The sequence below is a fragment of the Macaca thibetana genome, chromosome 12 (assembly GCF_024542745.1).
Source record: "Macaca thibetana thibetana isolate TM-01 chromosome 12, ASM2454274v1, whole genome shotgun sequence".
Lineage (NCBI taxonomy): Eukaryota > Metazoa > Chordata > Mammalia > Primates > Cercopithecidae > Macaca > Macaca thibetana.
Window position 1 is genome coordinate 125,478,147 of NC_065589.1, and position 27,594 is coordinate 125,505,740.

Here is a 27,594-nt window from a genome sequence, read left to right on the forward strand (position 1 = left end):
GGGGGCTGGAGCCAGGGAGGGACAAGCAGGCCCCAGGGTGCTGCCCAAATGGAATACTAAATTATTTTTGCCAAGTTTAAAAAAAAAAAAAAAGTCTAAACTGAAGATGTCCTTTTCTCCAAACACATCTCATCTTTCTGGGTCATCCAAAAACAAAAACTGGGTAGGTCAGACTGCACCAGGATGTCCCAGGGTCTTTGCTGGAATTAACATCACCAAATTATATTAAATTTTAGTGGTTCTTCCTCTTCAAGAGATTTTGGCTTTTTTGGTAAGGTCAGTCTCATGTGAAAAATCTCACAACGAACCTGTCTGGAGAAACCCAAATCTTAAGAGCTAATGATTGCTTGCTCACGGAACTTGGCTCTAAAACACCAGTGGCATTGCCACCAACCACAAAAACATACACAAGGGTGGGGTCACGAGCAGCACAGAAGACATCCTAGCTGACTGAATACTATCTTGTTGCCTGTCTTCAAAAATAAGACAACGTACCACCATTCCATATAAATCAAGTCACATGTTTAAAAAAGAGGCAGGACAAAACATATATCCATTATGATTTATTCTCTACAATACTTCGTTAAAGAGTTCAATGATTTGCACTCAGAAGTTATAGAGCCAAGAGGCAACCAAGTGTAATACAAAGAATTGGTCTGAAGTCTTTGCACTGAAGGCCATATAGTCTCTTGCTTCAGGGAAATAAGAACGAAATGAACAAAAAGAACACAGCTCCCTAGGCTCCAGAATCTCAATAGAAAAGAACATCAACAGTTAGTGAAATTGTAGATGTCAACACATCATGGAAAACAGATCTTGTGCAAAATATTAACACCCAGGACTTTTGTATAGATGATTTTTATTATAAACAATAAAATATATGTAATGTCTCAACTACAAACCTTTCATGTTGAAAGGGTCTCTAACATGAGTTGTTTTATTATGAAGCGAAAAAGTTTTAAGAATCTCACAGTGGAAATAATCCAACACCGACCAACTCTAGTGATCAGACATTCTCTTTTAATGGAAAACAAGGACAATTCATAATTACACAGAGAATGTCCTAGCTGTGGGTATTATGAGACAAGCCAACTTTCCAGACCAAAAGGCACTCACAGCTAGGGATGAAACGAACTCCGAACCAAGCCAGAGAAGTTGGGCTGGTCCTTGAAAACAGTGGTTACCTACTGTCCAGCTTGAGCAGCCCAAGGACAAAGGAAACAGCAGAACACATTCCCTTTTCTTTAAACCTACCATGCACACTGCAGGTACTGGCCACCCTCATCACTGCTTTGGTCAAGCATGCAGAAGGCAGTTCAGTTCCAGTTCGGAGCTGTCTTCTCCCTATGCAAAGCTGCCACATGGATGATCCAGACTTGGTATTTTTCCTGAGAGCCACCTGCTACACACTTTCATGAGACGACCACAACCGTACACTTCTAGACCGCTTCCTGACTAGGCCCCGTTCAGGACGGATACTGACAGTGTCCATTCCTCACGGGGCCAAATGGTTTCCCTTGGTCGACTCCTGAGTCCCCTTGACAAAGCAAGAGGAACCCAAGCGTTTCCATTGCTGGACTTGTGTGGGAGCATGAGGGAATGTGCAGGGAGTAAGGCTTCTTCACTCCAAAACCACTGAGCCCACTTCAGTGTGGTGCTGGGCCTCACCAGCCCGATTCTTGTGCACTGATTTTTTTTTTTCCCCATTTCTTGGGTTTTAAAATTTTCTATTCATTTTCTTAAATGGCAGGTTTCCTACCCCCCTCAATAAAATAAAATAAAATAAAATAACATACATTGGAGAAGACAAATAGGGCAACATTTCTACAAGAAAAAAATCGGCTTGAGGAGCATGGCACTGTAAATGCTTGCATGACCAGTCTCACTGAGCGTGCTCAGGGGTGAAGGTTTAGCACCAATTTTTTTGCTTTTTTTAATCTTTAGAAATTAAACACAACTTTTAACATAGAACACTTGAACAGTAATGAGTGTAGCCCTATGTATCAATACTGTTGTACAAATTGGAGGTGGGTGGCTTAGTCCAGAGCTGACCACCCTGACATCAATCCATGGCACCTAAGAGTAACCGTTGCCACATGTTTTAACAAGACATTTATTCTCAGCAGCAGGAAATCATGAAATGACCCCTCCATCTTCATTTACATTGCCAAGGAAACGTAGCAGGCTGCAGGAACCCAGCACAGCAGTGAAGGGCCGCGGCCTAGGCACCGTCACCCACGTTTCCCTCGCACATCCCAGGTCCTCCCGAGCAGCACAGGACGGTGTGGAGCACACCCACTCACCCTTGCCCATCCCTTCCCACACACTTGCCAGCGATGCCTAGAACAGCACAGGTGTCCTTTCTCAGACTGTGCCCCCGCTCCCCTTCCCCATTCCTGGAAGAAGAAAATGCAGAAGAGCTTTTGAGTATTTGCCTGTTTCGGAAAGCCACACCATCACCACATAAACTGCAAAAAATAAATTAAATAAAAACGTTATGTTCACTGGGTGGACACCCAATCCACTTCAAGAGTTCTCTAAGCATGTTGTTGAAAACCAGTGTCACATCCTTAGGATCCTTCTTCCAATTGGCCACTCTTCCTGTGAATCATTTTAGCAGTGCCTTTGTAACAATATTTTCAAAGCATCTTCCAAGTCCCCTAGTTCTATGAACTTTGCCACCAAATAAGTGAAGAATAGGCAAGGAGAGAGGAAAACATTGCTGACAGCGACTTGGAAATCAGCGACAATGGGAAAGGGAAATATGTCAGATGAAAGTTTGAAAGACTTAGAATAAAATGAGCTATTTGGAAATTTGCCCTGGTGGGGTGAAGATTCCCAGCATGTTAGGCAAGATAAAGATCCACCTTGTGTAGTTACACCACTGTTTTCTGAAGTCCTGGAAAGGACAGAAACATCAACAGTCTTCCCACTTCTACAGGCAAACTGGAAAAAGGAACTGCCCTGCTTACAGGCCCCTCAGATGTCTGCCTGAAGAGAAAACCAGCTCGGAGACCCTGGGTTCTCTCCTACGATGTGGCCTCCCCTCCTAAAGCCCAGCTCCATCGCTTGTTTGCACGTGTGTGCTTCTGAGAACCGAGGTCCAGCTCTAGGCACTGCTACCAGCAGAGGAGTGAGGTAGCCGGGCGGTGCAGGAGAGGCCTCTCCTTTCACACCTGCGCGCAGTGATGATGTCGGGACCTCCCGTGCACACCTCCGTTCCGTTCCTCAGCAGGCTACACCGCGGAGCTCTGTTCAGTCAGCAGAAGACTCGATGCAGGAAGAGTGCCAGAAAATCCAACTGAGAGTGGGATGAGGATGAAAATCTTCATGGCCTACTGAGCAATGAGATCTGCAACGCCACCCAAAGGGCTTCCGATCTTGATGTGGGTCTCTGTCCAGGAGCCTCGAAGGACTCGTGGTGCCCACGTCCAACCCTAACGTGGCGTCCGCTTATGAAGCATGGAGGTTGTAATCAACTCTTGGTACGCAATAAACTGGATGTTTAAAAAAAGGAATTTAAAACAACCTAAAAATGTTTGTTGGTCTCCGTTGCCCAGACTGCCACGGGAATACACCTACTTCATCTGGGGAGGCTGCAGGGGTGTGTGTGGGCTCAACCTTCAGGGATCATCCATTTCAGCTTCCAGCGTGTGGTCAACACCCATGTGGCAAATACCAGACAAGGGTCTTCTGAACCCACACAGCAATTCCCACCAGTCAGGGAGGAGCCCCAATCCAACAGAACCCCATATTGAGGAAAGGCTGAGATAAGGCTTGGGCCCCTCAAGTTCTGTTTCATTCAAGGTAACCCGACCCTCCCTCAGTCAGCGGGAGGCAGACTTGGCAACGGAAGCTAGCATCATAAAATGGTGCAGTAATAGAAGTAACTGGACCAGGAAGAGGAGGCATCTGCTCCAATGATGTCATAGCCATTGGCGGCCACAGGGGGGTGGGACTGGTCATGCAGCCGTGTGTCAGGAGTAATGATTGTAGAGGGGCGGGGCATGAAGAGTGCCGTTCTGGAAACAGTGCTGTCGGGAAGCAATATACTCTGCGTAACTGATTGTCACCTTCTCACTTCGGTACCTGTATGAGGAAACAGGAAAGGGTATTAGGAACCCCAAACGCTTCATTCTGTAAAGTCACTCAGCAGAGAAAAACCAAAAGCTTACTCCACATTTTGAAAGAATAAAATGGAAGACCAAGAGCAATCTTACTTACAGAAAATGAAAGACAGCACAAGAAAACAATGCTGTTATTACAAATGAACAAGATGAAAAAGCACGATCACAATTCCCCCTGAGAATGTGTTTCAGCACATCCCACCTGGAAACACTACACGTGCTTATCATCAGGCTGCTGGTAAGCAATCCGCTACTGGGGTCTGGATGAAGAATTTCAAGGTCAAATTACACGGGTGGCAGATTGGAAGATGGCTGCACCAAAACCCAGTGCAAATTGCGTATCTACTTTCAGAGTAAATGTGATACATTTGACAGAAATGCAACCTCAATTTGCATAAGAGCAACAAACAAGTTATTATAACTAAAAGGGACACAGATACCTAATTCGGGGTCAGAGTCTGCCGAAGCAGGCTAAAGGATCCTCGGGGTTCTATAGAATAGGATAGGGCTCACTCCCCAGATGAATATGCCATATCACAGGGTCGTCCGAACAGAATTCACAGCACTTTGGCTGTGCTCTGGAAAGAGCCATGAGTCAGGATGCGAAGCATGGGGTGTTACAAACCTATGGAGCCTACTACAGACCACAGGAGCTGGGTGTGACAATCCTTACCCAGAGCCATCTCTTTCCCACTGTAATCACTCCTCCACTGCAAGGTGATTATTCCTGAATTTTGACAGGGAAATGGCTGTTCAAATAAATTATAATGATAATAATAATGCTTTGTATTTGAAGAGTTTTTTGTTTCTTAAAAATTTTTGGAATCCAAAGCATTTAAAAAACACTGGGTCATCTTCCAAACAGACCTGTGATAGTATATGATTATTCAGCATTTTACAGATGAGGGGCCCAAAAGAGGCCCACAAAAGCCCATAGAAGCTAAACCTCTCAGTGTTTCTGATTTCAACAGGGATGAGAAGAGAACTAACATCTCCTGAACACCTACAATGTTGACTGGCCCCAGGCTAGAAATTTTCCATCCATTACCTTGGCACAGCCTCAAACAACTCTAAGGTATTATCATTCGCATCTTACAGACAAGGAACAGGCTCAGAGAGGTAGAGTAACTGGCTGAGGTCACACAGCTAGTAAATGTTAAGCTAGGATTCCAACTCCAAGTCCATCTGCATTCTACTACACTATGCAGCCTCCTCCTAGAAGTATTTCCCCCAAATGAGAGGCATTTCCTTTTAACTTTTTGTAAAAAGCATTTTCTGACTCTCCTGCATCTCCTGCCACCTGACTGCATGTGTGGTCAGAAAGCGGCACCTCAACTGACTCTGGACTTCCAGAGAGAGCACTGTCTCCTAACCTCAGTCTCCCCCCTCAGCCTCCCAACCACGTGGGTCTGGCAAAGCCAACCACAGCCTGCTCCAACTGTGTCCCCAGCTCAGCTGTGGAGATGCACAGGATGCTGGGAGAGTCTCTGCTTTTGCTGCCACTGCTTCCTCAGAACTTGAACTTCACCCACACTTCTTTGATTTAGGGACATTCACAGAGAAAACGTCTTCCCCATCCCATCAAAGTTATCCTCCATTCAACCCCAACTAAATAGAAATGATAAGGAAAACAAGACAATGGCTTACCTGGTGAGTTTGATCGTTTTTCTGAATTCACTGGTAATTGGAGCTTTAAAGCCACCTTTCCTGAGCAAGGAGTCTATTGTCTGGATCTGATCCCAGTCTGAGGAGGAGAGAGGCCACACTGAGGTCAATGCACATCTAAGAGTAAGGCATGCTCTTATGTGGCCCGTGCAAGAAGAGAAATGGGACTCAAGAAGCAGCCGAGTCTGCTAAGGCAGAGGAAGCCCTGGGCACTGACCCCCACGTACCTGACGCCCAGTCTGTCTGACAGTCCCGTGGAGACTCTGAGACATGAGATGATAGCCCGACACATGCCATAATGGCTGTCCCCAGGCTCCCTGCTCCTGCGTCCTTCCTGTCAGATGTTACCCCAGTATAATTATCTAGGAACAAACATGGTTCCAACTTAGATCAGCCTATTGGCCTAGTGCTGGTCCCCAAGGCTGCTCTGTGGGAAGAGAGGAATTTACATTCTGCAACTTCTATTTCTTTGTGTGATCTTCCTTCAATGTGATGATTTTAGGAGTCCTGTTTTGTATGGTAAAAAATTGACAGCGAGAAAGAAGCTAGCTGGGTGTGGTGGCTCATACCTGTAATCCCAGCACTTTGGGAGACTAAGGCAGGAGGATCACTTGAGCCCAGGAGTTCGAGGCCAGCCTAGGCAATATGGTTAAACATCATCCCTACTAAGAATGCAAAAATTAAGTGAGCGTGTAGGATGCACCCATAGTCCCAGCTACTCAGGGGGCTGAGGTGGGAGAATCATCTGAGCCCAGGAGGTCAAGACTGCAGTGAGCCAGGATCACACCACGGCACTCCAGCCTGGGTGATAGATAGGAGGAGACCCTGTCTTAAGGAAGAAATAAAAAGAGAAAGACAGGAAGAGGGCGAGGAAGGAAGGAAGGAAAGAGCTGTTCCCTCAGGAAAGGCCGAAAAGTTGCTCATGCATATACTATTGTGTTATTCTCGCACATTCTTTTCTTTTGAGACGGGGTCTCACTCCTGTCACCCAGGCTGAAGTGCAGTGGCGCGACATTGGCTCACTGCAACCTCCATCTCCCAGGCTCACGTGATCCTCCCACCTCAGCCACCCAAGTGGCTGGGACTGTCAGGTGTGTGCCACCACACCCGGCTGAATTTGTATTTTTTGTAGAGACGAGGTTTCACCACGGTGCCCAGACTAGTCTTGAACTCCTGGGCTCTAGCAATCCACCTACCTTGGCCTCCCAAAGTGCTGGGATCATAGATGTGAGCAAGTGTGCCCAGCCTCTTTCTTAACACATAAAACCAACTTCATCAAATTGAAAAACCAAAGAAAATCCCCTAAATTACTATGCTACGTGCTCCAAAGTTTTTATTTTTCCAACCAACTTTCAAATGGCAAAAGTAATTTGATTATTTACCTATTATTTACACCTCCTCATTACAAAACATGGTATGCCTCCTTGTACAGAGCGTTAGGTTTATGACCTAAAAGAGGTGGCTAAAAGGTTTGCTTTTATGCCACATATACACTGCTTTTGAAAAAGTTAAAGCACAAGCGAAAAAAAACCAACCAGGCAATTGCTTTCCATGTTTGCTCATGATATATACTTCATTGGGTATTTTTTCTCTATTCTAGGTTCATACCCAACAAATACTGTGTTTCACATATTATTTTCAAAAACAGACTAATTCCAAGAAAGAAGGAAAACTGCACTGCGTATCAGAGAATGCACACACAACATGTAAAGGCACCCTCCTAGATACTCTTTTAAAGAGAAAATCTGCTCGATCCACCCTACCTTTAACATCCCCATCAGAAGAACTTAAAGGTTACTGAGTTTTTTTTTTTTTTTTTTTTTTTTGGAGACGGAGTCTCGCTCTGTCACCAGGCTGGAGTGTAGTGGCGCGATCTCGGCTCACTGCAACCTCCGCCTCCTGGGTTCAAGCGATTCTCCTGCCTCAGCCTCCTGAGTAGCTGGGTCTACAGGCATGCACCACCATGCCCAGCTAATTTTTATATTTTTAGTAGAGACGGGGTTTCACCATGTTGGCCAGAATGGTCTCAATCTCTTGACCTCGTGATCCACCCACCTTGGCCTCCTAAAATGCTGGGATTATAGGAGTAACCCACCACGCCTGGCTGACTACTGAGTTCTTTAAAAAACAGTAAGGACTATGTTGACACCCTTTGCCATGTATAACATTGTTTAATGATTTGTCATCCAAAGTTCGATACCTACTGAATTCTACAATATGGTCAGGTTGATTCACAGTATTTTGCTACAATTGCCACTGTAGTTCAAGGGGCCAAGAAATAAAACTATTTATTGAAAAGAAGTGTTTGAAATAGCAGGCGAGTAAGTGACTTATTTACCCTTTTTCTTTTCCCAGCTCCTAGACCTTTTTGGAAATTTACCCTTGGTTCTACAGGAATTTGACAGGTATTAAGAGGCAGAAAGGCCTTCATTCTTAGTTGCAGTTGGGCTGAAAGATGACACACTTCACTTTCTTGCCCTTTAATTGGCACCACTGTGAATGATACTTGTCTTAAAATACCATTCATCCAACTCACCTTGTTCCTTAGCAACCTCAGGTAAATATGTGGCTGTACGTTTGACACCTTTTTCATTAATGAATTCAATTCGAATCCCATGGACCCCTACCTATAGAAAAAAGTACAACCAAGTAAATGGCATTTACTTACTCTAATGGAACTTCAGTCCCCACATATAAATCCACATTAGTTCCTGACCAGCTTAACACAGGCCTAGAAAAGGGAGAGTTTCTTATATTTCATGACTAATTCTATCTCAGGAGGTACAGAGGCCAAACAAAGTTCTGCTTTTAGGGAAGGGTCGAGAGTATGTGCAGCCACCTCTGAGAATATGAAGGTAGGAGAAATGAATTATTTAAGCAACTCATCCAGGAATTGTGAATATGTTACCTTGACCCTATCCCATTACATAAGCATGCCACTAGGTTTTTATCTGGGGTCATGATCCTTCATATCTGATTCCTAATAGAAACTTCTACTCAGCCAGGCGCAGTGGCTCACGCCTGTAATCCCAACAATTTGGGAGGCCAAGACCGGTGGATTACCAGAGGTCAGGAGTTTGAGACCAGCCTGGCCAACATGGTGAAACTCCGTCTCTAGTAAAAAAACACAAACGGCTGGGCACGGTGGCTCACCCCTGTAATCCCATCACTTTGGGAGGCCAAGGCAGGTGGATCACGAGGTCAAGAGATTGAGACCATCCTGGCTAACACGGTGAAACCCTGTCTCTACTAAAACTACAAAAATTAGCTGGGTGTGGTGGCACACGCCTGTAATCCCAGCTACTCAGGAGGTTGAGGGAGGAGAATTGCTTGAACCCAAGAGAGGGAGGTTGCAGTGAGCCGAGATTGCGCCACTGCACTCCAGCCTGGCGACAGAGTGAGACTCTGTCTCAAAAAAAAAAAAAAAAAAAAAGAAAAAAGAAAAATTAGCTGGGCATGGTGGTGGGCACCTGTAATCCCAGCTACTTGGGAGGCTGAGGCAGGAGAATCCCTTGAACTCAGGAGGCAGAGGTTGCAGTGAGCCGAGATCACGCCACTATACTCCAGCCTGGGCAACAAGAATGAAACTCCATCAAAAAAAAAAAAAAAAAAAAAAACAAGCAAACAAAAACTTTTACTCCAAGGCTTGCCAAGAGGGATCTGGAATATTTTCTTTTACTCCATTATTTATTAGACATGGAGAAAGATGTAAACCAAGCAGACTAGGGAGAATCAGGAGAAGCAAGCCTTTACACTGACATTTCTGCCTACTCTTGGTACAGGAGCACCTCTTCTGTCACCTATGTTGCCCACAATTGGTTCCAAACTGAGCCTTCACATTCTTATGCCCTCTCTCTCAATGAAGGAGATACATTGCCATGTACTAACCCGAACCCAAATGCAACGAGAGATGCAGAGTTCCAAATGCGGCTGTTCTCACCTCCCAGTCCAGGTAATCACTGGCATCCTCAAAGTTAGTAAGGAGGGAGACAGAGCAGAAAAGTTTAGGCAGCTCCTCTCGGGTCAGGGGGGGAAATCGGCTGTCCTTAAGTGCACTGGAGGGGGACAGAAAACACAGGTAAGGCTGCTCTGGAGTCAGGAGCCAACATCAGGTGCCACAGAGCCCCCATATTTATGAATCTTGAGCTATTCAGAGAGTATCTATTGTTCATCAACACTAACACGTTAAAAACAGCTCGATGCTATTAACTGTCTGTACTTGAACTGATAAGTGACTCACCAGATTAAGCCCCTTACATGTCCTGATTACCAAAAAGAGAAAACTCAACATACATCACTTAGAAGAAATAAAGTCAGGCAGCTATTTCTGATTCTAGCCAAGTTATCTACAGTTCTTAACGTCTGGTGTCATTACCTGGTTAACGTGTATTCCCTGAGTCCTGAATGAAGATTCATGGCTGAGAAGGTCCCAATGCAGCCACGAAGCCGCTTGTCCCGCCCTGTCTTCCACGTCACAAAGAGCGGACTAAAAAAAGCAAAACACAAAACATTCTCCAGCCCCAAATTAATCATGGATAAGAACAAAACCTTTTGGCTTTGTCCCTATTCATTTCTGTTATTGCCAAGAATCCCTCTTTTCGGACTCGCCAGCTACCCAAAGGACTCTCTGCCTTTCTGAAAACGGCACAGCCCTGGCGGGAAACAGGACACCTACGAGGCAGCATGAGGAGAGGCTCCGCATAGCGGTTCCCGTGTTCCCTGCTGACAACTTTAACTCACTCTGCTGCCAAACGGACATGCTCCTTTCCTCTTTCTCTACCCAACATTCCACTTTTTCTTCCAGTTCTCCAGTTTCCTCTTCCCTAAGTCTATGTATGCAGGTAGCCATGCTCCCCAGCTCTGTCTTTCACGATGACACACCTCACCTGCACAGCCCCCTGCTCATCTGTAATCCCATGTTGTTGTTCCATGATCATGTTTCATGATCGTGTCTGCCCCTGACAACTACGAATATCTCCGAAACTACAAATATCTCTGAAAATAAATTTTCAGAAAAAAAAAAAGTTCCCTCAAAAAACCTTTTTTAATTTTTGAAAAAAGGTTTTAAAAGGCCGGGTGCAGTGGCTCACGCCTGTAATCCCAGCATTTTGGGAGGCCGAGGTGGGCGGATCACTTGAGGTCAGGAGTTCTAGACCAGCCTGGTCAACATGGTAAAACCCCACCTCTACTGAAAATATAAAAATTGGCCGGGCGTGGTGGCAGGCGCCTGTAATCTCAGCTACTTAGGAGGCTGAGGTGGGAGAATCGCTTGATTCTGAAAGGCAGAGGTTGCAGTGAGCCAAGATTATGCCACTGCACTCCAGCCTCAACAAGAGACTCTGTCTCAAAAAGGAAAAAAAAAATAGATTAAAAAAAATAGAGATGGGGGGGGTCTCACTATGTTGCCCATGCTAAGCTTGAACTCCTGGCTCAAACGATCCTCCCACCTCAGCCTCCCAAAGTGCTGAGATTACAGATTACAGGCATGAGCCACTGTGCCCAGCCAAGACACCTTTTTATTAGCAGTTGCCATTTTCTGTTTCTAGGCCAAAGTCACACTTCATTAGGCTATATCAGATTGATAGTGACAGATTTTTTAGCAAGAGGTTTCAAGGCCTGTTCCCTCTTCCTGAAATCTCTCCACACTAATGCCCTTACCTCTTAGATTCTTGAGTTAATAATTTCTAGAGGCAACTTAAGTTTTCAAAGTTATCTGCTTTGATCACTGTCACAAAGGGCCCCACAGCAGCTCTCCCGTCTAGCCATCTTTTCCTTCCAATAAAGCACCTGCACAGCACCAGCCAATGCTGCAGCCCCAAAGCCTACTGAAAAATCCTTCAAGACAAGGCCTCCATTGCCTGCAGGATGGAAATGCAAAGCCCTGAATACGACAGCCTAAACCTTCCCTAAACACCCACATCACCACCTGTTCTTCCAAACTGTGTCTCTCTCTTACATGGGGCACCCTGGATCTCACTCAGGCTTGGGATCTCCACCTGCTCAGTCAGGTGTTTTCCAACCACGTTACCCCAGGGTGACAGTTCCCAAAAAACCGAGCACACCTCCCTCCACATTTCCTCTCCTCTGACGCACTCACAGAGAACAACTTCCCCTTAGCACTGTGCGTGTGTGATCTGCCGACCTGACAGGTCTCAGAGAACAACTCCCCTTAGCTCTGTGCGTGTGCGACCTTAGCTCTGTGCGTGTGCGACCTTAGCTCTGTGCGTGTGCGACCTTAGCTCTGTGCGTGTGCGACCTTAGCTCTGTGCGTGTGCGACCTTAGCTCTGTGCGTGTGCGACCTTAGCTCTGTGCGTGTGCGATCTTAGCTCTGTGCGTGTGTGATCTGCCAACCTGACAGGTCTCCCAAGGGAAGAGGCTCCTTTTCTTCACACCCTCTCCATGCCCCAGCCAAGGTTTTGCAGTCTCTGTATGCAACCAACAATTGAGGAACGAATAGTCTCATATCAACGAATACTCCAAAAGCATGCCCCCAAAACAAAAATAAAAAAACAGCAATGCTCTTCAAAGCCAGCTCAGAGTGGCTTCCAATTCTGAGGGAGAAGAATATGCTAGCATGGAGTTTTTCAGTTTACTTTATACATATTGCTTATTTAAGTCACTGAGACCAGCAGAGGTCTTGGGACAAGCAACAAAGAATTTTCAGCTAAAAATACTGAAGCAGGCCGGGCGCGGTGGCTCAAGCCTGTAATCCCAGCACTTTGGGAGGCCGAGGCGGGCGGATCACAAGGTCAGGAGATCGAGACCATCCTGGCTAACACGGTGAAACCCCGTCTCTACTAAAAAATACAAAAAACTAGCCGGGCGAGGTGGCGGGCGCCTGTAGTCCCAGCTACTCGGGAGGCTGAGGCAGGAGAATGGCGTGAACCCGGGAGGCGGAGGCTGCAGTGAGCTGAGATCCGGCCACTGCACTCCAGCCTGGGTGACAGAGCAAGACTCTGTCTCAAAAAAAAAAAAAAAAAAAATACTGAAGCAGATTCTGATTTTCTTGATGGGATGTCAGTGGCCCTACAGCTTTACCGAGGGATTTCTCATGAACAAAGTGAGGGGCCCCTGTCAACCAACTCACAGATCCAATGAATGAGAGCTCCTAGTCTCCAGCCTGGCCTCAGACTTCCAACTCACCCGGACTTCAACACTACGGGGTCCCCAGTGGTATGGCGTGACTTCCCCACTTGCGAGGTTAAATGACCTACCCACTGCCATGTGAACTAACAGAAGAGCCAAGAATGAACTCACTTGATTTCCAGAACATTAACAAGCCTACAGCCTCCTCCAAATGTGAACTGTATTTAAAACTGTCTGGACATTTCTTATCATTCTCTTCCCATTACCCTTTCCTCAAATGATAATAAAGATTTCCGAGCAGCAGATCTCTTGAGAGAATCACCCCAGAAAGATGTCGCCATGCCTTCCTCAGTGGCCCCAGCACCTGAGTTACTCACTAGGGGTCATTGGTGAATCTAGGAAGTCGTGGCTGTGGGAAGCCATAGAGGTGACAGTAGAGTACGTCGAAGCAGTAGCAGCACATCTCCGCGGTCACCACCAGATTCTTAGTGGTGTTGGCAGTTCCATTAGGCCGGGGAAGAGGGCTCAGCGCTCCCGATGCGGGATTCATTCGTGTGATGGGAGAGTTTCCAGGTCCCAGAGTTAAGTCTGACACATTCTCCCGTCCACTGCTGCTGTCCACATGCTGGTGGTTTTGAAGAGGTCCTGAACTAGAGCCGGGGACAGTTGTGGACTGATTCCCGTGACTGTGCGTTCCACTTCCAGATAATTTGGGCTTCTTGACCCCACAACAGCCTGCTGCCAACTTGGGCTCGAGTGGGGGAACACAGCGTCTTTTTCCCATCCTGATTCAGTGCTCGAGGTCTGGAATGCTGCGGAACCCTAACCAAAATGAGGAAGTTAAGCATTAATTGGAATGGTTAGTTAAAAGCAGAGAAAAAACATCAAGGAGAGAGAGTCTGCATGGACCAGCTAAGAGCTGTCAAATTTCTTCTCCCACTGCAACCTCCAGGTCACGTGATCAAAAAGGGTCACAGGCCAGGAGAAGAAACCCCTAACCTTTTCCTAAAAGAGAACTAATTTTTATTTTCCACAAAATTTCCATATGACTACCGTGGCTGGAGGCAGGCATCAAGCAGCTCCCTGTTCCCCAAGAGTCCCCAGGGCAGAAGACAGGGTGGGGCAGCAGCCAGCGTGAAGCTGGCCGAGGACATTTCCAGACCGCCTGGAGGACTGCGCATGACCTGTCAGACTCATCGTCATGATGTCTCTACCTTTTTTAGAGACTCCAAATTGAACCATCCTATTTTTAAAGAACTCCAGAGGAACTTCCATGATGTTCCTTGTTAACCACATCCTTGTGCATTTTCCTCATCACTAACTACAATCTATCTTCGTACTTTCAGCCCCAAACCACAGCGAGGATGAAAAGCAGTTGGCTGTCACTCTGAAGAGGGCACATCTTCTAACACAAGGCTCCCACCTTTCTGTCTTTGCAGCTCTCCTCCTCCAGCCCCCTCATTCTCTTTGGTTCCCCTCTGAACTGACTCCAGTTTCTATACATCTCCCTATCCTTTCAAGACCCCATTCAAAAAACTTGCAACCTAGCAGAAACCTTTATCCACACGAATGACCCAAGCTTCACAGACCTTTTGTGAGGTGGCAGTTTCTGCCCTGTCATAGCCAGGCAGACAGAGACAAAGCCACCCAGCTTAACAAAATGTGGTGTCACATGGGCTGGGGAGCCACAGCCTCCTCCTAGCTGATGATGCGAACGGAAAGAAGGGATTTTTTTTTTTAATTGGTTTTTTTTTTTTCTTTAAAAGCCCGCGGTAAAAATGTATAGCCATAACACGACTAAGGTCCCCTCTGTTGTCCGAAAAGTGTCACTCCTCAACAGAATTAGGAAAATAGCGCCTAGTTATTTCAATGTTGACAACAGTGAAGTTTCTAACTACAGAAAACTAAGCTTTCTCTCAAGTCATTGTATGTTATTGTTTTGGCCAGAAAGAGAGAGAAAGAAGGGGAAGTGGGGGTAGGGAGAGAGAGAGAGAAGAGAGATTTGCATTGTCCTACCTAAATTTTCCCCTGTGATTTGGACATGTAGTGTATAATTATCTTTTTAGGCGTTGATCTACAAATAGTATTTCAGTTGTAAACTCTTTAACCTTTTAAATTTCAAATCAAATATTTACACACCATTTGCAATGCCATTATTTCCAAACAACTTGTCACTTTACATTGAATGATATAAACATTTTATAAGGATCATTTATGTTCTTCATATATGCTGATTCATAACCAAATACACATCTAGGGCATTTCTGATTGAGATCAAAGCCCTCTGTGGCTCAAGAATAATAGCTTGTACACTTAAATGTCTTGCTTGAACAGGGGCTTTCTCTCTCTCTCTCTTTCTTTCGAGAGACAGGTCTCACTCTGTCACTCAGGCTGGAGTGCAGTGGCACAATCATAGCTCACTGCAGCCTCCAACTCCTGGACTCAAGTGATCCTCCCGCCACAGCCTCCCAAAGTGCTGGGACTGCCTCCCTATTTTTTTTTTTTTTTTTTTGGGAAGTCTCGCTGTGTCTCCCAGGCTGGAGTGCAGTGGGTGATCTCGGCTCACTGCAAGCTCCGCCTCCCGGGTTCACGCCATTTCTCCCGCCTCAGCCTCCCAAGTAGCTGAGACTACAGGCGCCCGCCACCACGCCCGGCTAGTTTTTTTTTTTTTTTGTTTTTTTTTTGAGGGGGTTTCACCATGTTAGGGATAGTCTCACTACTCGGCCTTGCCACCGCGCCCGGCCTTTTTTTTTTTTTTGAGATATGGGGGTCTCACTACGTTGCCCAGGTTGGTCTCAAACTGCACTCCAGCCTGGGCAACAGAGCAAAGTCCTGTCTCAAAAAAAAGGTGGGGATCCTCTCACTGCAGCCTCCCCAGGAGCTGTCAGGTGTGAGCACCTGGCTTCTTTTTGAGAAAGTCTTATTTACTCGATATAATAAAACCTCCAATGACTACACTGTTTCTGAGCATGGATGTCACTGTCTTATTTGGACTGTTGAGAGAGGGAGCAGAGTGTCTTGGTTTTTTAAAATGCTGCCTCCAAAGCCAGGTGGCCTGGGCTCAAATCCTGGTTCCTCCACGATTAACCTCTTTCTGCCTCAGTTTCCTCAAAACAGGAATAATAATAGTATTTGCTTCCTAGGGTTGTTAGGTGAATTAAATAAGTTTAATATATGTAAAGAGGCTCACGCCTATAATCCCAGTACTTTGGGAGGCCGAGGTGGGCAGATTACTTGAGGTCGGGAGCTCGAGACCAGCCTGACCAACATGGAGAAACCTCATCTGCACTAAAAACACAGAATTAGCCGGGCATGGTGGTGCGTGCCTATAATCCCAGCTACTCGGGAGGCTGAGGCAGGAGAATCACTTGAACTCTGGAGGCAGAGGTTGCAGTGAGCCGAGATCGTGCCATTGCACTCCAGCCTGGGCAATAAGAGCGAAACTCTGTCTCAAAAAACAAACAAACAAACAAACAAAATATATATATATGTATCAATGTATATATATGTAAAGGGCGTAAACCAGTGACGGGCATGTGGTAAGCATCCATACTTCCAGCTGCTCTTATCATCTGGGTTCTCGGTCCACTGTTCTCTAGGAGGGCAACTCCTGGGGCACCAGTACGTGGCTGCGCACTCTGGGCTTACAGCAGAACTTGCACGGAGCACACACTCTTCAAATAGGGTTCCACTGAATCCTCTAAAGCACTCAACAAGGCAGATGATGCTACCACCATTTTACGTTATACATCGTCCACACGGCCACTAAGTGGCGCGCTAGATTTTTTGTTTTGTTTTGTTTTGAGACGAAGTCTCACTCTGGCCCCCAGGCTGGAGTGCAGTGGCGCAGTCTTGGCTCACTGCAACCTCCGCCTCCCACGTTCAAACAATTCTCCTTACTTGGCCTCCCGAGTGGCTGGGACTACCGGCACGTGCCATCACATCTGACTAATTTTTGTATTTTTAGTAGAGACGGGGTTTCACCATGTTGGCCAGGCTGGTCTTGAACTCCTGAATTCAGGTGATCTGCCCACCTCAGCCTCCCAAAATGTTGAGATTACAGGCGTGAGCCACCGCACCTGGGCCAGAGCTAGGATTTAGATCGCGATCTATGTATCAGGCTCTATGGCCTGGAACTACAAGAAAGAATGAGTCTTGCCAATAATATCCACTGGATTCAGTCTCTTTCTTTTTTTTTTTGTTTTTTGTTTTTTGTTTTTTGAGACGGAGTCTCGCTCTGTCGCCCAGGCTGGAGTGCAGTGGCGCGATCTCGGCTCATTGCAAGCTCCGCCTCCTGGGTTTACGCCATTCTCCTGCCTCAGCCTCCTGAGTAGCTGGGACTACAGGCGCCCGCCACCGCGCCCGGCTAATTTTTTGTATTTTTAGTAGAGACGGGGTTTCACCGTGGTCTCGATCTCCTGACCTTGTGAAAAAGTGCTGGGATTACAGGCGTGAGCCACCGCACCCGGCCCAGTGTCTTTCTTTAGGGCAGGATTAAAAAAAAAAAAAAATTAAATTCTGGACTGGCCGTGGGGGCTCACACCTATAATCTCAACACTTTGGGAGGTCGATCGAGGTGGGAGGATGACTTGAGCCCAGGGGTTGGAGACCAGCCTGGGCAACAAAGTGAGACATCTGTCTCTACATAAAACAAATTAGCTGGGCATGGTGGCACGCACCTAGGGTCCCAGCTACACAGGAGGCTGAGGCAAAAGGATCACTTGAGCCCAGGAGACCCTGTCTCAAAATAAATAAATAAAAATTTAAATTCTAGGGTATGTTAAGAACTAATCTAACAGCTTATAGAATCTTGCCAACAAAAACGGAGCTGGGAAAAAACCATGAAAAACCAAGCCCAAAGTCAACACCTCAGCCATCACCTGGAAAATTATCCCCTCATCCCAGGGTCATTTGAATCCATGATGGGTGTCACTGGCCTGAGTTCTCACTTGACTCTACTTTGTGTGCAACTGTGGGCAGCAAGGTAGAGATACAGGTTGGATGAAGCAGCAGGACCGTACTCCCAGAGAGCTGGTGTTTTAACAGGGCCCTGAGGCTCTGCACCTCTAGAGCCTCAGAATTCAAAAAATCAAAGGGGAGGGATAAAATGCAAAAGCTAAAAAAACCTTTCACCATTCTCATTACACCAAACCACACCTGAAGGAAAAGCTACATGTCGTGAGACAGAGGCAACAACTCAGACATTCTCTTCCAGGTGGTGTCAGCCACCTGACTGGTGAAACATCCTAAAACAGAGCAACAGAAGCGATTTTCAAACCACACCAATGCAGATGAACTCAAGTCTAGAAGAGTCTGCCTGCACACCACATACAATCACTGACCGCAGTGGCAGCTGCTGTCTAGCGTTTCCAGTTCCCCCACATCTTCCAGCTGTGACTTGCAACGAACAGAACCAACCACAATCTTTGGCCCTTTAGACCCAAGCATTTCTCTGGAGGCCACTAAGTAACCAATTCAACTGACAGTCTCAGTTGAGTCTTAGTGACCAAGAGCAGAGTTAGATATTTTCTGCATCAAAAATATATTAGAGGCCGGGCGCGGTGGCTCAAGCCTGTAATCCCAGCACTTTGGGAGGCCGAGGCGGGCGGATCACAAGGTCAGGAGATCGAGAACACGGTGAAACCCCGTCTCTACTAAAAATACAAAAAATTAGCCGGGCGCGGTGGCGGGCGCCTGTAGTCCCAGCTACTCAGGAGGCTGAGGCAGGAGAATGGCGGGAACCCGGGAGGCGGAGCTTGCAGTGAGCCGAGATCGCGCCACTGCACTCCAGCCTGGGCAAATGAGACTCCGTCTCTATTAGAAGGCATTTCTTATAAAGCTTATTCCATAAATTCAAATCTATGGGAAATTTCAAACATGAACAAAGTGGAGAAAACAGTATACTCCACAAATAGTATAATGAGCCCAACATTGAAAAACGTCCAACCTATGGCCAATCTTACTTCATCTATACCTCTGTGCATCACCTACTCTCTCCGCCTCCCATCCTTCTACACAATTATTTAAGGCGGGTTTTTCAGGGGGCCAATCTTCTACTTATCTGCCAACAAAAAGCAAATATTAACTTGATATAGTTTGCGTATTTGTCGCTGCCCAAGTCTCATGCTGAATTGTAATCGCCATTGTCAGCTGTGGGGCCTGGTGGGAGCTGACTGGATCACGGGTGGATTTCCACGAATGGTTTAGGGCCAACCTTTGGTGCTGTACTCCTGAGAGTGATGACAGCGAGTGCCTTCTCTCAAGAGCTGGTCATTTAAAAGTGTGTGGCGCCTCCCCGCAACTCTCTCTTGCTCCTGCATTTGTTATTTACGTGCCGCTCCCGCTTTGCCTTCCGCCATGAGTAAAAGCTCCAAGGCCTCCCCAGAAGCAGATGCTGCCACGCTCTTTGTACAGCCTGCAGAACCCTGAGCCAATTAAACCTCTTTTTATTTTTTTATTTTTATTTTTTTATTTTTTTGAGACGGAGTCTCGCTTTGTCGCCCAGGCTGGAGTGCAGTGGCCGGATCTCAGCTCACTGCAAGCTCCGCCTCCCGGGTTACGCCATTCTCCTCCGGCCTCAGCCTCCCGAGTAGCTGGGACTACAGGCGCCCGCCACCGCGCCCGGCTGGTTTTTTTTTTTTTTTTTTTTTTTTTTTTTGTATTTTTTAGTAGAGACGGGGTTTCACCGTGTTAGCCAGGATGGTCGCGATCTCCTGACCTTGTGATCCGCCCGTCTCGGCCTCCCAAAGTGCTGGGATTACAGGCGTGAGCCACCGCGCCCGGCCTAAACCTCTTTTTAAAAATAAGTTACCAGTCTCAGGTATTTATAGCAATGCAAAAATAGCCTAATATATAACAACTATAGGCAAAGAACGTAAAGTAAACCAAGCTGCTGGTAATAAACAAAGGCTTCTTAAACCTCAACCACTATCAATGAATTTCATCAAAATGTTCTCTTTAGGTTTGAGATTCTCTAGTCCTATTCCAACAATGTAGGTGTCTCATCACAACTAAGTAGTTCCCGACTCGGCTCTCAGCACTGCCCTGCAATGATCAAGAGACACCTGGTCCTCCGGCAGCCCGGCTTTCTGAGTACAGGGTAAGGTACTTCAAACTAATAGCGTTCTAATAGATCAGACTGTCTGGTCAGCTAAAAACAAAGCTCCACTGAATGCCATGCTCTACCTCTTCTAAATCTGTGCCCGCCAAACTTCCCTGCCAAACTTTATGAAAACGACCAAGGACGGTACTGTGAGCATAGTACAAATTACCGTGAAGCTGGTTCATCTGAAATAAGAGAAGCCAGGCGCAGGAGCTCACGCCTGTAATCCCTACACTTAGGGAGGCAGAGACGGGTGGACAGCTTGAGCCCCGGAGTTTGAGACCTGCCTGGGCAACATAATAAGACCCCATTCTCCACAAAAACGGAAGGAAAAAGACAAAAAAAGTTTGAAATCAGGTGTAAAAACTCTTGCTTTATAAAAGGATATATATCCAAGACCCTTTCAGGACTTCAGCTGCTTACCCGTACAAAGCTCAGCTCAAGGGCCATGCTGAGAGTCCACAGTAGTGATCCCCTTTTCTTCCTGTTCATCCATTAGGACCACCAATAAGAATAAGCTAGTTAAAACTAGGTTTCCACTAGATGGAAACAATACTCATGCTTCAACAAAAAGCTGGCAGAAATCACAGGAACCACTGTTTTACCACCTCTTAAGACCTAACCTTGCAGGTGTCAAATAAAGTGTGTCCTCAGTGCTTAAAGTCACCAGCCTTTCTCAGTTATGCTGCGGTGTCCTCATCTGACCTGTGCTTGCAGGACGTTCTCTCCTCTCCACCTGATGTACACACTCAAGGGGGCCCTGAACTTCATTATACCTGAACTGCTATTTGGAGCAGCTTACAACTGAAAACCCAGCACTGAACTCAGCATCACCCTGAGCCTGAGAGGCTGCGGGGCATCTGTTTCATCTTTCACGGCACCTAACATGGTGCCCTACATACAGTACACACACACACACACACACACACACACACACACACACACACTGCTGATCGTCACCAACAATCTTATCTACACATCCAGTAATTTAAGTTTGCCTGCTGACAGTGGAGTATCGCAGAACCTGCGGATGACTGAATTATAAGGGCCTATTCTTATCAACAATCTCCATTCTATTCAGCCTAAACCAAGGGATAGTTTAATAATTATCCATAGCAAAATGGATAGCTACTGTGGATAATTCATTTTAAAAATTAGGTCAACTATCACCTAAATTCACTTCTTGGTCCAATGTACGCTGGCAGCTGTCGTCCTTAAGGGTAGCTGTCAGTTCTGGAACTGGTTTTGGATGCCACTTCTAGGTGGTTCAAGGCTTTCTTTTGATAGATCAGACGATCTGAACTGTGGTTGGGAAGAACTATTTGTTCCTTTTTGAATGACGGAGCACTTTCAGAACTACCCACTGGAGAGTTTATTTGCCTGGGTGGCCATTTGTGGTTTCAGGGATTAATACAAACCATTTCTCATACACTGCTAGTATTTACAAACCAGGTATTAAGACTGCTGTTGACATGAAGATGTGATGATGCCCTCACTCACGTGTCTGGCTGGGCAAAAGGACCTTCCTCTCTCACTGCAGGTCCCTTCCAAGGCTACTGAGTCCACTGAAAACAATAACTCACATTTTCCAGAGCAGCTCCCCTCTTCAGGGGACAGAGCCTACATTCTGAGGTTACAATCTCAGCTCAGATCCCAAGTCTGACTTGTCACGTACCAGCTACACAACTCAGGCAAGTTTTCACATCTCTGTGGACTTGGGCTCCTGCTACCACAGAGGTTTATTTGTGAGCTGTGAAAGACACAAAAACCACCTGGCAGTTCTGTGGCACATAACTACTATCTAGTAAGTGTCTGCTGTTACCAATACTACCCTACCCCACGGATAAAAGTAGTGTCGGTTATAAAAAGAACACAGTTCTGAGTGCTTACAATTTCTAGAGAAATAACACCCTCATAATACAATTCCATTAAGAATGACCTTGTAATCTAAAAGATCGTATTATTAACGTGGGATTATGACTCTCATGACCTTGATAGTTTCCTTCTTTGGAGAGCAATGGCTTCTAATTAATCATCCACTGCTTCTTTTCATTCTGAGATGCCAGAAAACACAGAGGAAAATACTTTGCTGCCTTGAGAGTTGTACAGTTTTATTCCACTAGAGCCCTCATTTAAGCTTACAGATATACACTAAAAAAGAGACTAAATTTGCTAAATATGCTATTATTGTAGACATCTTGATAGATATTGAATACCAATTTTAAAAACTGTTGTCAAAGTAGTTAGGTTTACACAACCATCAGATTAAAGTATCTAGAAAAGCCTAAAGGTGGGGGGAAAAAATCTAGATTCACCTTCTGAAGACATGTCTCAAAACAGCTTATTCGAGGGCATGACCTCATGAAGATTTGAGAGGTGGGAAAAAGGCCAAGAAAAATGGGGTCTCTGCATTTTCTTCTGTTATCATTTAGCATTCAGATGTTTGCTCAAATCAAGCTTTCCACAGAAGGGAACAAGCTGTTGTTTCCTTTGTGACACAGAGTTGAGTTGAAATTCAATTTAATAATTATATTATGGGTACTGAAATGGCACCTGAGCTATAATTCTGTCCTACTTATGGAACTATTCCAGGAAACAGTCAGAAAAACCCACATACATTCTGGTAACCATACCAAATAATCATTTATTTTTGAAACCCCCAGCATACACACACCCAAAACATTTGGTGTGTGAAAATTTTCCCCCACAAATCACAGACCTACCTATATAATTGTTCCTTTTTGTTTTGGAGACAGGGTCTCCCTCTGTGGTCCAGGCTGGAGTGCAGTGGTGCAATCACGGCTCACTGTAGCCTTGAACTTCTGTGCTCAAGAGATCCTCCTGCCTCAGCCTCCCAAATAGCTGGGACCACTGCCATGCACCACCACACTCGGCTAATTTTAAAAAATTTTTCCTTTTGTAGAGATGGGGTCTCGTTATGTGGACCAAGCTGGTTTTGAACTTCTGGCTTCAAGTAATCCTCCTGCGTTGGCTTCCCAGTTTTGGGATTTACAGGCATGAGCGACTGTGCCCGGACTTTTTTTAAAAAAAAAAAAAAAAAAAAAAAAAAAAGAGATGAAGTCTTGCTATGTTGTCCAGGCTGAAGTGGCTATTTACAGGGCTCAAGCGATCCTCCTGCCTCAGCTTCTCAAGTTGCTGGGGCTCCAGATGCATGCTACCATGCCTGGCAACAATTGTTTTTAAGCTTTATAGATTTTTAAAAACATAAAGAACCCTTTTTTTTTCTTTTTAAAAGACGAAGTCTCGCTCTGTCGCCAGGCTGGAGTACAGTGTCATGACCTCGGCTCACTGCAACTTCCACCTCCCAGGTTCAAGTGATTCTCCTGCCTCAGCCTCCCGAGTAGCTGGGACTACAGGTACGTGCCACCACGCCCAGCTAATTTTTGTATTTTCAGTAGAGACAGGGTTTCACCATGTTGGCCAGGATGGTCTTGATCTCTTGACCTCGTTATCCACCCAACTCAGCTTCCCAAAGTGCTGGGATTACAGGTGTGAGCCACTGCGCCTGGCCAGAACTATACATTTTCATTTCAACTTAGCTTAAAGAAAAACATGTATCTAGGAGTCAAAACTTTTTTCACCTCCCCTGTTTTCTATGTGACCTGTAGCAAGGTGCCAGATTTTTCTGGGCCTCAGTTCTTTCATTTGTAAAATAAAAACATTTGTCCCCTACATCCCTCAGAGGGGCTGGGGGGCTTCACCGAGAAGTGAAGCACTCTGAAAACGCTCTCCTAAGTGTTAGCATACTATCATGAATCAACTTAAGAGGACACAGCCGTCATAATTTTTCCCCAGAACTTTGTTTCAAGTTTACAGTGAAAAATTTTAATTATTTTCAAATCTGTGATGGGATTTTCAGGGAAATATCATCACTATTGCGAATTTAGGACAAAATGTTCCAAAAGTCTTTGAGGACTGAAACTATAGAAAAGAGAACCAATAACTGACTTTGATCAGGAACTGCATTAACCTCTGAGTTAATTACCCTAAAAGTTAAGACAACCTTTTTGGTCATATTGAGAAACGAATTTGGGAAGAGTGGGGAGCCAGACCTTACACACTAGAAATATAAAGGAAAGATCATGCCACGCCACCACCTAGCTCACTCTAATGGGGGTACAGAACACAAACTTGCATATTTAAATTATTTTAAAAGGGAATCAGTGGAAAAACTTCATCAACATTAGGATCCCCTCACGGAAGTAGAAAAATACGAATGAACAAAATACACCTACATCCCAAAATCCTAGCACATGCCTAAAACCAAAAACTACAATGACGCTCTTTTCTAAATATGTCCAAGATAATACTCACTGAAAGCAGAAAGTTTGTATTGCCAGAGGAACAGCTACAACAGAGGAGGGGAGCTATTTTGTCTCTGGAATGAATTTTCTTCCTTCGGATTCCATTCCTTCTTCCTGTACCTAAGACGGAAATGGCAGGTGCAGTGAACAAACACCCAGGTAGGGCAGAGGTAAGATACATACGGTTTCTGAAAAACCACAACTCCACAGAGCAATTTCGGGGCGGGCACAGCAAATAGCTAGAGAACAGGCTCTCCTTATTTCAAAACCTTTCAAACTCTAAATCTGAGGCAGCAGTGCAGTCCCATGCCCTGAATCATCTCATCCTTAGCGTCATCAGCAAGAGGGGAGGATGGTGAGAATCAAAGGTTTGATTTATTGAACTCGAGCATTAAAACTTCCCCACCACCGATGCAGAGCAAAAGTTGCTCTCAAGCCAGGAGAGACCATTTAAAGGCTCGCCGCCGGTTTCAGAACACAGATAAATAATTCCCCAATCCTCTGCAAAGACAGCACTGAAGAATTACTGGACAGCACGCCGGAGGCAGGGACCTGAGGGCAGGCCATCTTGCTATGCCGGGAGGAGAGGGTCACTGTTGCTAGGAGTCATTCATCCTTACTGTCAGTCTCGAAGAAATCTCCTCCTGATCTCTTCACCAACTCTCCCCACTAGTAGAGAATGGAGCTACTCCCAAAGATGTAAGTCAACAGGAGACTGTTTACATCTCCTGTGGGTGGGAGAGGCCCCACCCACTCTATCCTAGGAGAGGGCAGTGAAAGAGGATAAGGCCCAGAGGGATAAGGGTGAGGGACCGTGGCAAGGAGAGGAGTTCAGATCAGGACAGGGAATGGAGGAGGGCAAAGAGTGAAGGGCACAACCCACAGCCTGGGAAAGAGAGAGGCATGAAACCCAGCGTGTCAGGTGGACGGATCACGGAACAGGGGTCCAGCGCAGGTTAAGGAAGGAGGGCCCAAGGGTAGGGGTGGGAAAAAGAGAAGAGGAGGAGGAGGAAGCGCGCGTGTGAAGAGTGTTAAGAAAACGACAGGCCAGAGCAGGGAGGGGAAAAGCAGGCCGAGGGAGAGGGTGAAAGGTGAAAAACGAGGGTATGAGGAAAGAGGGTCCGGGGCGCTGGGGAGTTGGGGAGACGATGGAGCGACGGGTAGAGCAGCTTGGGCCGAGCCGCGGGGGTGGAATCCAGACGCCGGGCGGGGGAGGGGGCGGCGGGACGGTGGGTGGGGGCCACCAGGCGGCGCCGGAGACCACCAAACTTTACAACGAGCGAGTCTGCTTCCTGGAGGGAGTGCAGACAAGGACCAGGAGCGGGAGCCGAGCCTCGCGGCCCGGGGCACGGCGCCGCCCGCCCCTCCCCGGCAGTGCCTCCCGACCCCCTGCCCTCCGCTGGGACAGGGCCTGAGGCCCCCCCGCCGCCCGGGACCCCTCCCCCACGCTGCCCCGGGACCCTCGCCCCAGGACCGCGGGGTCTCCTCCCGGCCCCGCCGCCCGACCCGGCGAGAACAGGCCCGGCGGGCAAGGCGGCGGCGGCCCGAGGGAGGCCGGGCCCGGCAGCGGGGAGGAGGAGGGCGCGGCGCAGCCTGAGTTTCCCACCTTTTCTCCTGGCCCAGACGCGGCTGGGGCGGACGGGACCTCTCGTGCTCTGCCTCCTCCTTCTGCTTCATGGAGCCATGCGCCTGGGTGGGGGCTCCCGAGAGAAGCTGGCCCGCGGGCGGGCCGGACGCGCGGCGCGGACGGGGCGGGGCGAAGGAGGCCGGCTGGCGGAGGAGGAAGCGGCGGGGCGGCGGCGGCGGCCGGGAAGAACTAGAGGTATTCCCCGGGCGGCTGGAGGACTGAGTCGAGCCGGGACCCGAGTCCTCCGGTATCCCAGCAGCCACCGGAGGCAGTGAGGTAATGGAGGAAGAATGTAGGGAGTCCTCCAGTGGACCACACTCCCTCTAGCGAGCCGCGGAAACCATAGAGATCTGGGCTCAGCCGGAGGGCCGGCCCACTGCTGTCACGTGGCCTCTATCCGTGCGCCTTATTGGCTGGTGCTGGCTCTACGGGGTTGAATTTTGGACGCTGCCTGCCATTCGTGGGGCCGAGTTTCAGGCAGTTGGAGTAAAGAGAGACATCGGGGGAAAACCGCGAGAAGGCCAGCGTCCCTGGCCGGGCGCAGAGCTAGCCGACTGGGGCGCCTGGCTGTCAAGCTGGCCGGCGCAGTGCACGCTGGGCCGCCCCGGAGCGGTCGCAGAGCCCGCCGGGAGTCGTAGTCCGGGACGGGCGCGCAGTATTGTCCGCTACGCAGCTCGGGATCCGGGTCGGGTTGTCGGCTGGGTTGCTGCCGGGCGCCGTAGCGCGTTGGCCACCCAGCATTGAGCTGCCCGCGGCTGTTCTCCCTAAGCACCCTCGCTCACGTTGCCTCGCCTCGCCTGACCGGCCGCAACCTTCGAGACCAGCTTTAAATCGAGCCGACGACTGCCCGGCCCCGCCCGCGGGGAGGTGCGTGGGGTTCGGTGCCAGCCGCTCTCCCCTGGCCGGGCCAGCCTCTTGATGCACCGGGAACGGGCGCGCCCATCCGATTCGAGGGGCGGCCGGGCCCCATCTGTGTCTTTCGCTCCCGAGCCCCCAGCTAGAGTTGGCTTCAGCGGAATGCCTACTGTGCAGGATTATTCAACAAGAAGATTGATCACATTCTTCAGCTCTTGCAGGGCAAAAGCGTCACTCAAAAAGAACATTACAGATTTTTTTTTAAAGAAACTTCGGGGTAAATTTAATTTAAAATACTGATTTTTGATAACATTTGATCTTATGACAGCATTTATTTTTAATTACAGATAGGGTTACACTAAAAGTCATTTCTGACCTGCTTCCTTACCCTTATGGCTCCAAAATAAACTGTTAGGCCCTGAAGCAAAGGCGAACCCTGTTCTAGAGCAATGTCTTTCTTGTATTAAAAAACGGCCTCATGCTCACATACGGGCTGTTTTGTGTTTTGCTTTTGTGTTGTTGCACAAAGGAATCCTTAATATGTCTGTCCTCAAAGACCAAAGACAAGTATCTAGTAAAAAATGCAAATCATATCTAACAGTGAAGCTTTCCAGCAAAAACCTTCTGCTCTCGAATGCATAATTATGCCAGCATAAGATCTACTACTGCAGACTTTTAGCATAATTACCTATAGGCAGCAAAACCCTAGTCGATTGAGTGTCTGGTGCCTCTCAGACCTGGACTTCTCAAAGAGAATGGGCAAGGAGGACAAAAAGGAAGAGACAACTATGCTTTGTGGAACAAGA

At 47.2% G+C, this 27,594-nt stretch overlaps 4 protein-coding genes across 10 annotated transcripts in view; 1 reads left to right on the forward strand and 3 right to left on the reverse strand.

Moving 5' to 3' along the window:
• Nucleotides 1–27,594, reverse strand: part of WDR33 (WD repeat domain 33) — a 334,355-nt gene that overhangs the window by 161,738 nt on the left and 145,023 nt on the right. The gene's annotated exons all lie outside the window — the stretch shown is intronic.
• The window catches only part of POLR2D (RNA polymerase II subunit D), a 471,659-nt gene that overhangs the window by 16,419 nt on the left and 427,646 nt on the right, over nucleotides 1–27,594 (reverse strand). The gene's annotated exons all lie outside the window — the stretch shown is intronic.
• AMMECR1L (AMMECR1 like) lies at nucleotides 551–26,025 on the reverse strand. 7 transcript variants are annotated; one of them, XM_050751595.1, is made up of 10 exons: nucleotides 25,913–26,002; nucleotides 24,317–24,426; nucleotides 22,705–23,017; nucleotides 13,257–13,701; nucleotides 10,168–10,278; nucleotides 9,733–9,847; nucleotides 8,329–8,419; nucleotides 6,020–6,154; nucleotides 5,775–5,871; nucleotides 551–4,089 (listed from the first exon to the last, which is right to left on the reverse strand). In XM_050751595.1, exons 4-10 carry the CDS (start codon nucleotides 13,661–13,663, stop codon nucleotides 3,978–3,980), a joined length of 1,068 nt encoding a protein of 355 aa, XP_050607552.1. In that variant the 5' UTR covers nucleotides 13,664–13,701; nucleotides 22,705–23,017; nucleotides 24,317–24,426; nucleotides 25,913–26,002; the 3' UTR covers nucleotides 551–3,977. The 7 variants fall into 7 exon arrangements, with proteins under 7 accessions (XP_050607552.1, XP_050607550.1, XP_050607551.1 ...); XM_050751593.1 differs by lacking the exon at nucleotides 22,705–23,017 and having other exon boundaries at nucleotides 25,913–26,011; XM_050751594.1 differs by lacking the exons at nucleotides 22,705–23,017; nucleotides 25,913–26,002 and adding an exon at nucleotides 24,927–25,487.
• On the forward strand, nucleotides 25,413–27,275 carry LOC126932411 (uncharacterized). Its single transcript, XM_050751207.1, has 2 exons — nucleotides 25,413–25,535; nucleotides 25,609–27,275. Exons 1-2 carry the CDS (start codon nucleotides 25,413–25,415, stop codon nucleotides 26,206–26,208), a joined length of 723 nt encoding a protein of 240 aa, XP_050607164.1. The 3' UTR covers nucleotides 26,209–27,275.

Excerpts from the sequence above, each read along its gene's own strand:
- LOC126932411 (XM_050751207.1), top strand. The coding sequence starts at position 25,413 with ATGAGGAAAGAGGGTCCGGGGCGCTGGGGAGTTGGGGAGACGATGGAG. Across the intron at positions 25,536-25,608 it reads GGGGAGGGGGCGGCGGGACG|TGCAGACAAGGACCAGGAGC; the intron begins GTGGGTGGGGGC and ends TCCTGGAGGGAG.
- AMMECR1L (XM_050751593.1), bottom strand. The coding sequence starts at position 13,663 with ATGGGAAAAAGACGCTGTGTTCCCCCACTCGAGCCCAAGTTGGCAGCA. Across the intron at positions 9,848-10,167 it reads AGGGAATACACGTTAACCAG|TGCACTTAAGGACAGCCGAT; the intron begins GTAATGACACCA and ends GTCCCCCTCCAG. Across the intron at positions 5,872-6,019 it reads TCAGACAGACTGGGCGTCAG|ACTGGGATCAGATCCAGACA; the intron begins GTACGTGGGGGT and ends TCTCCTCCTCAG.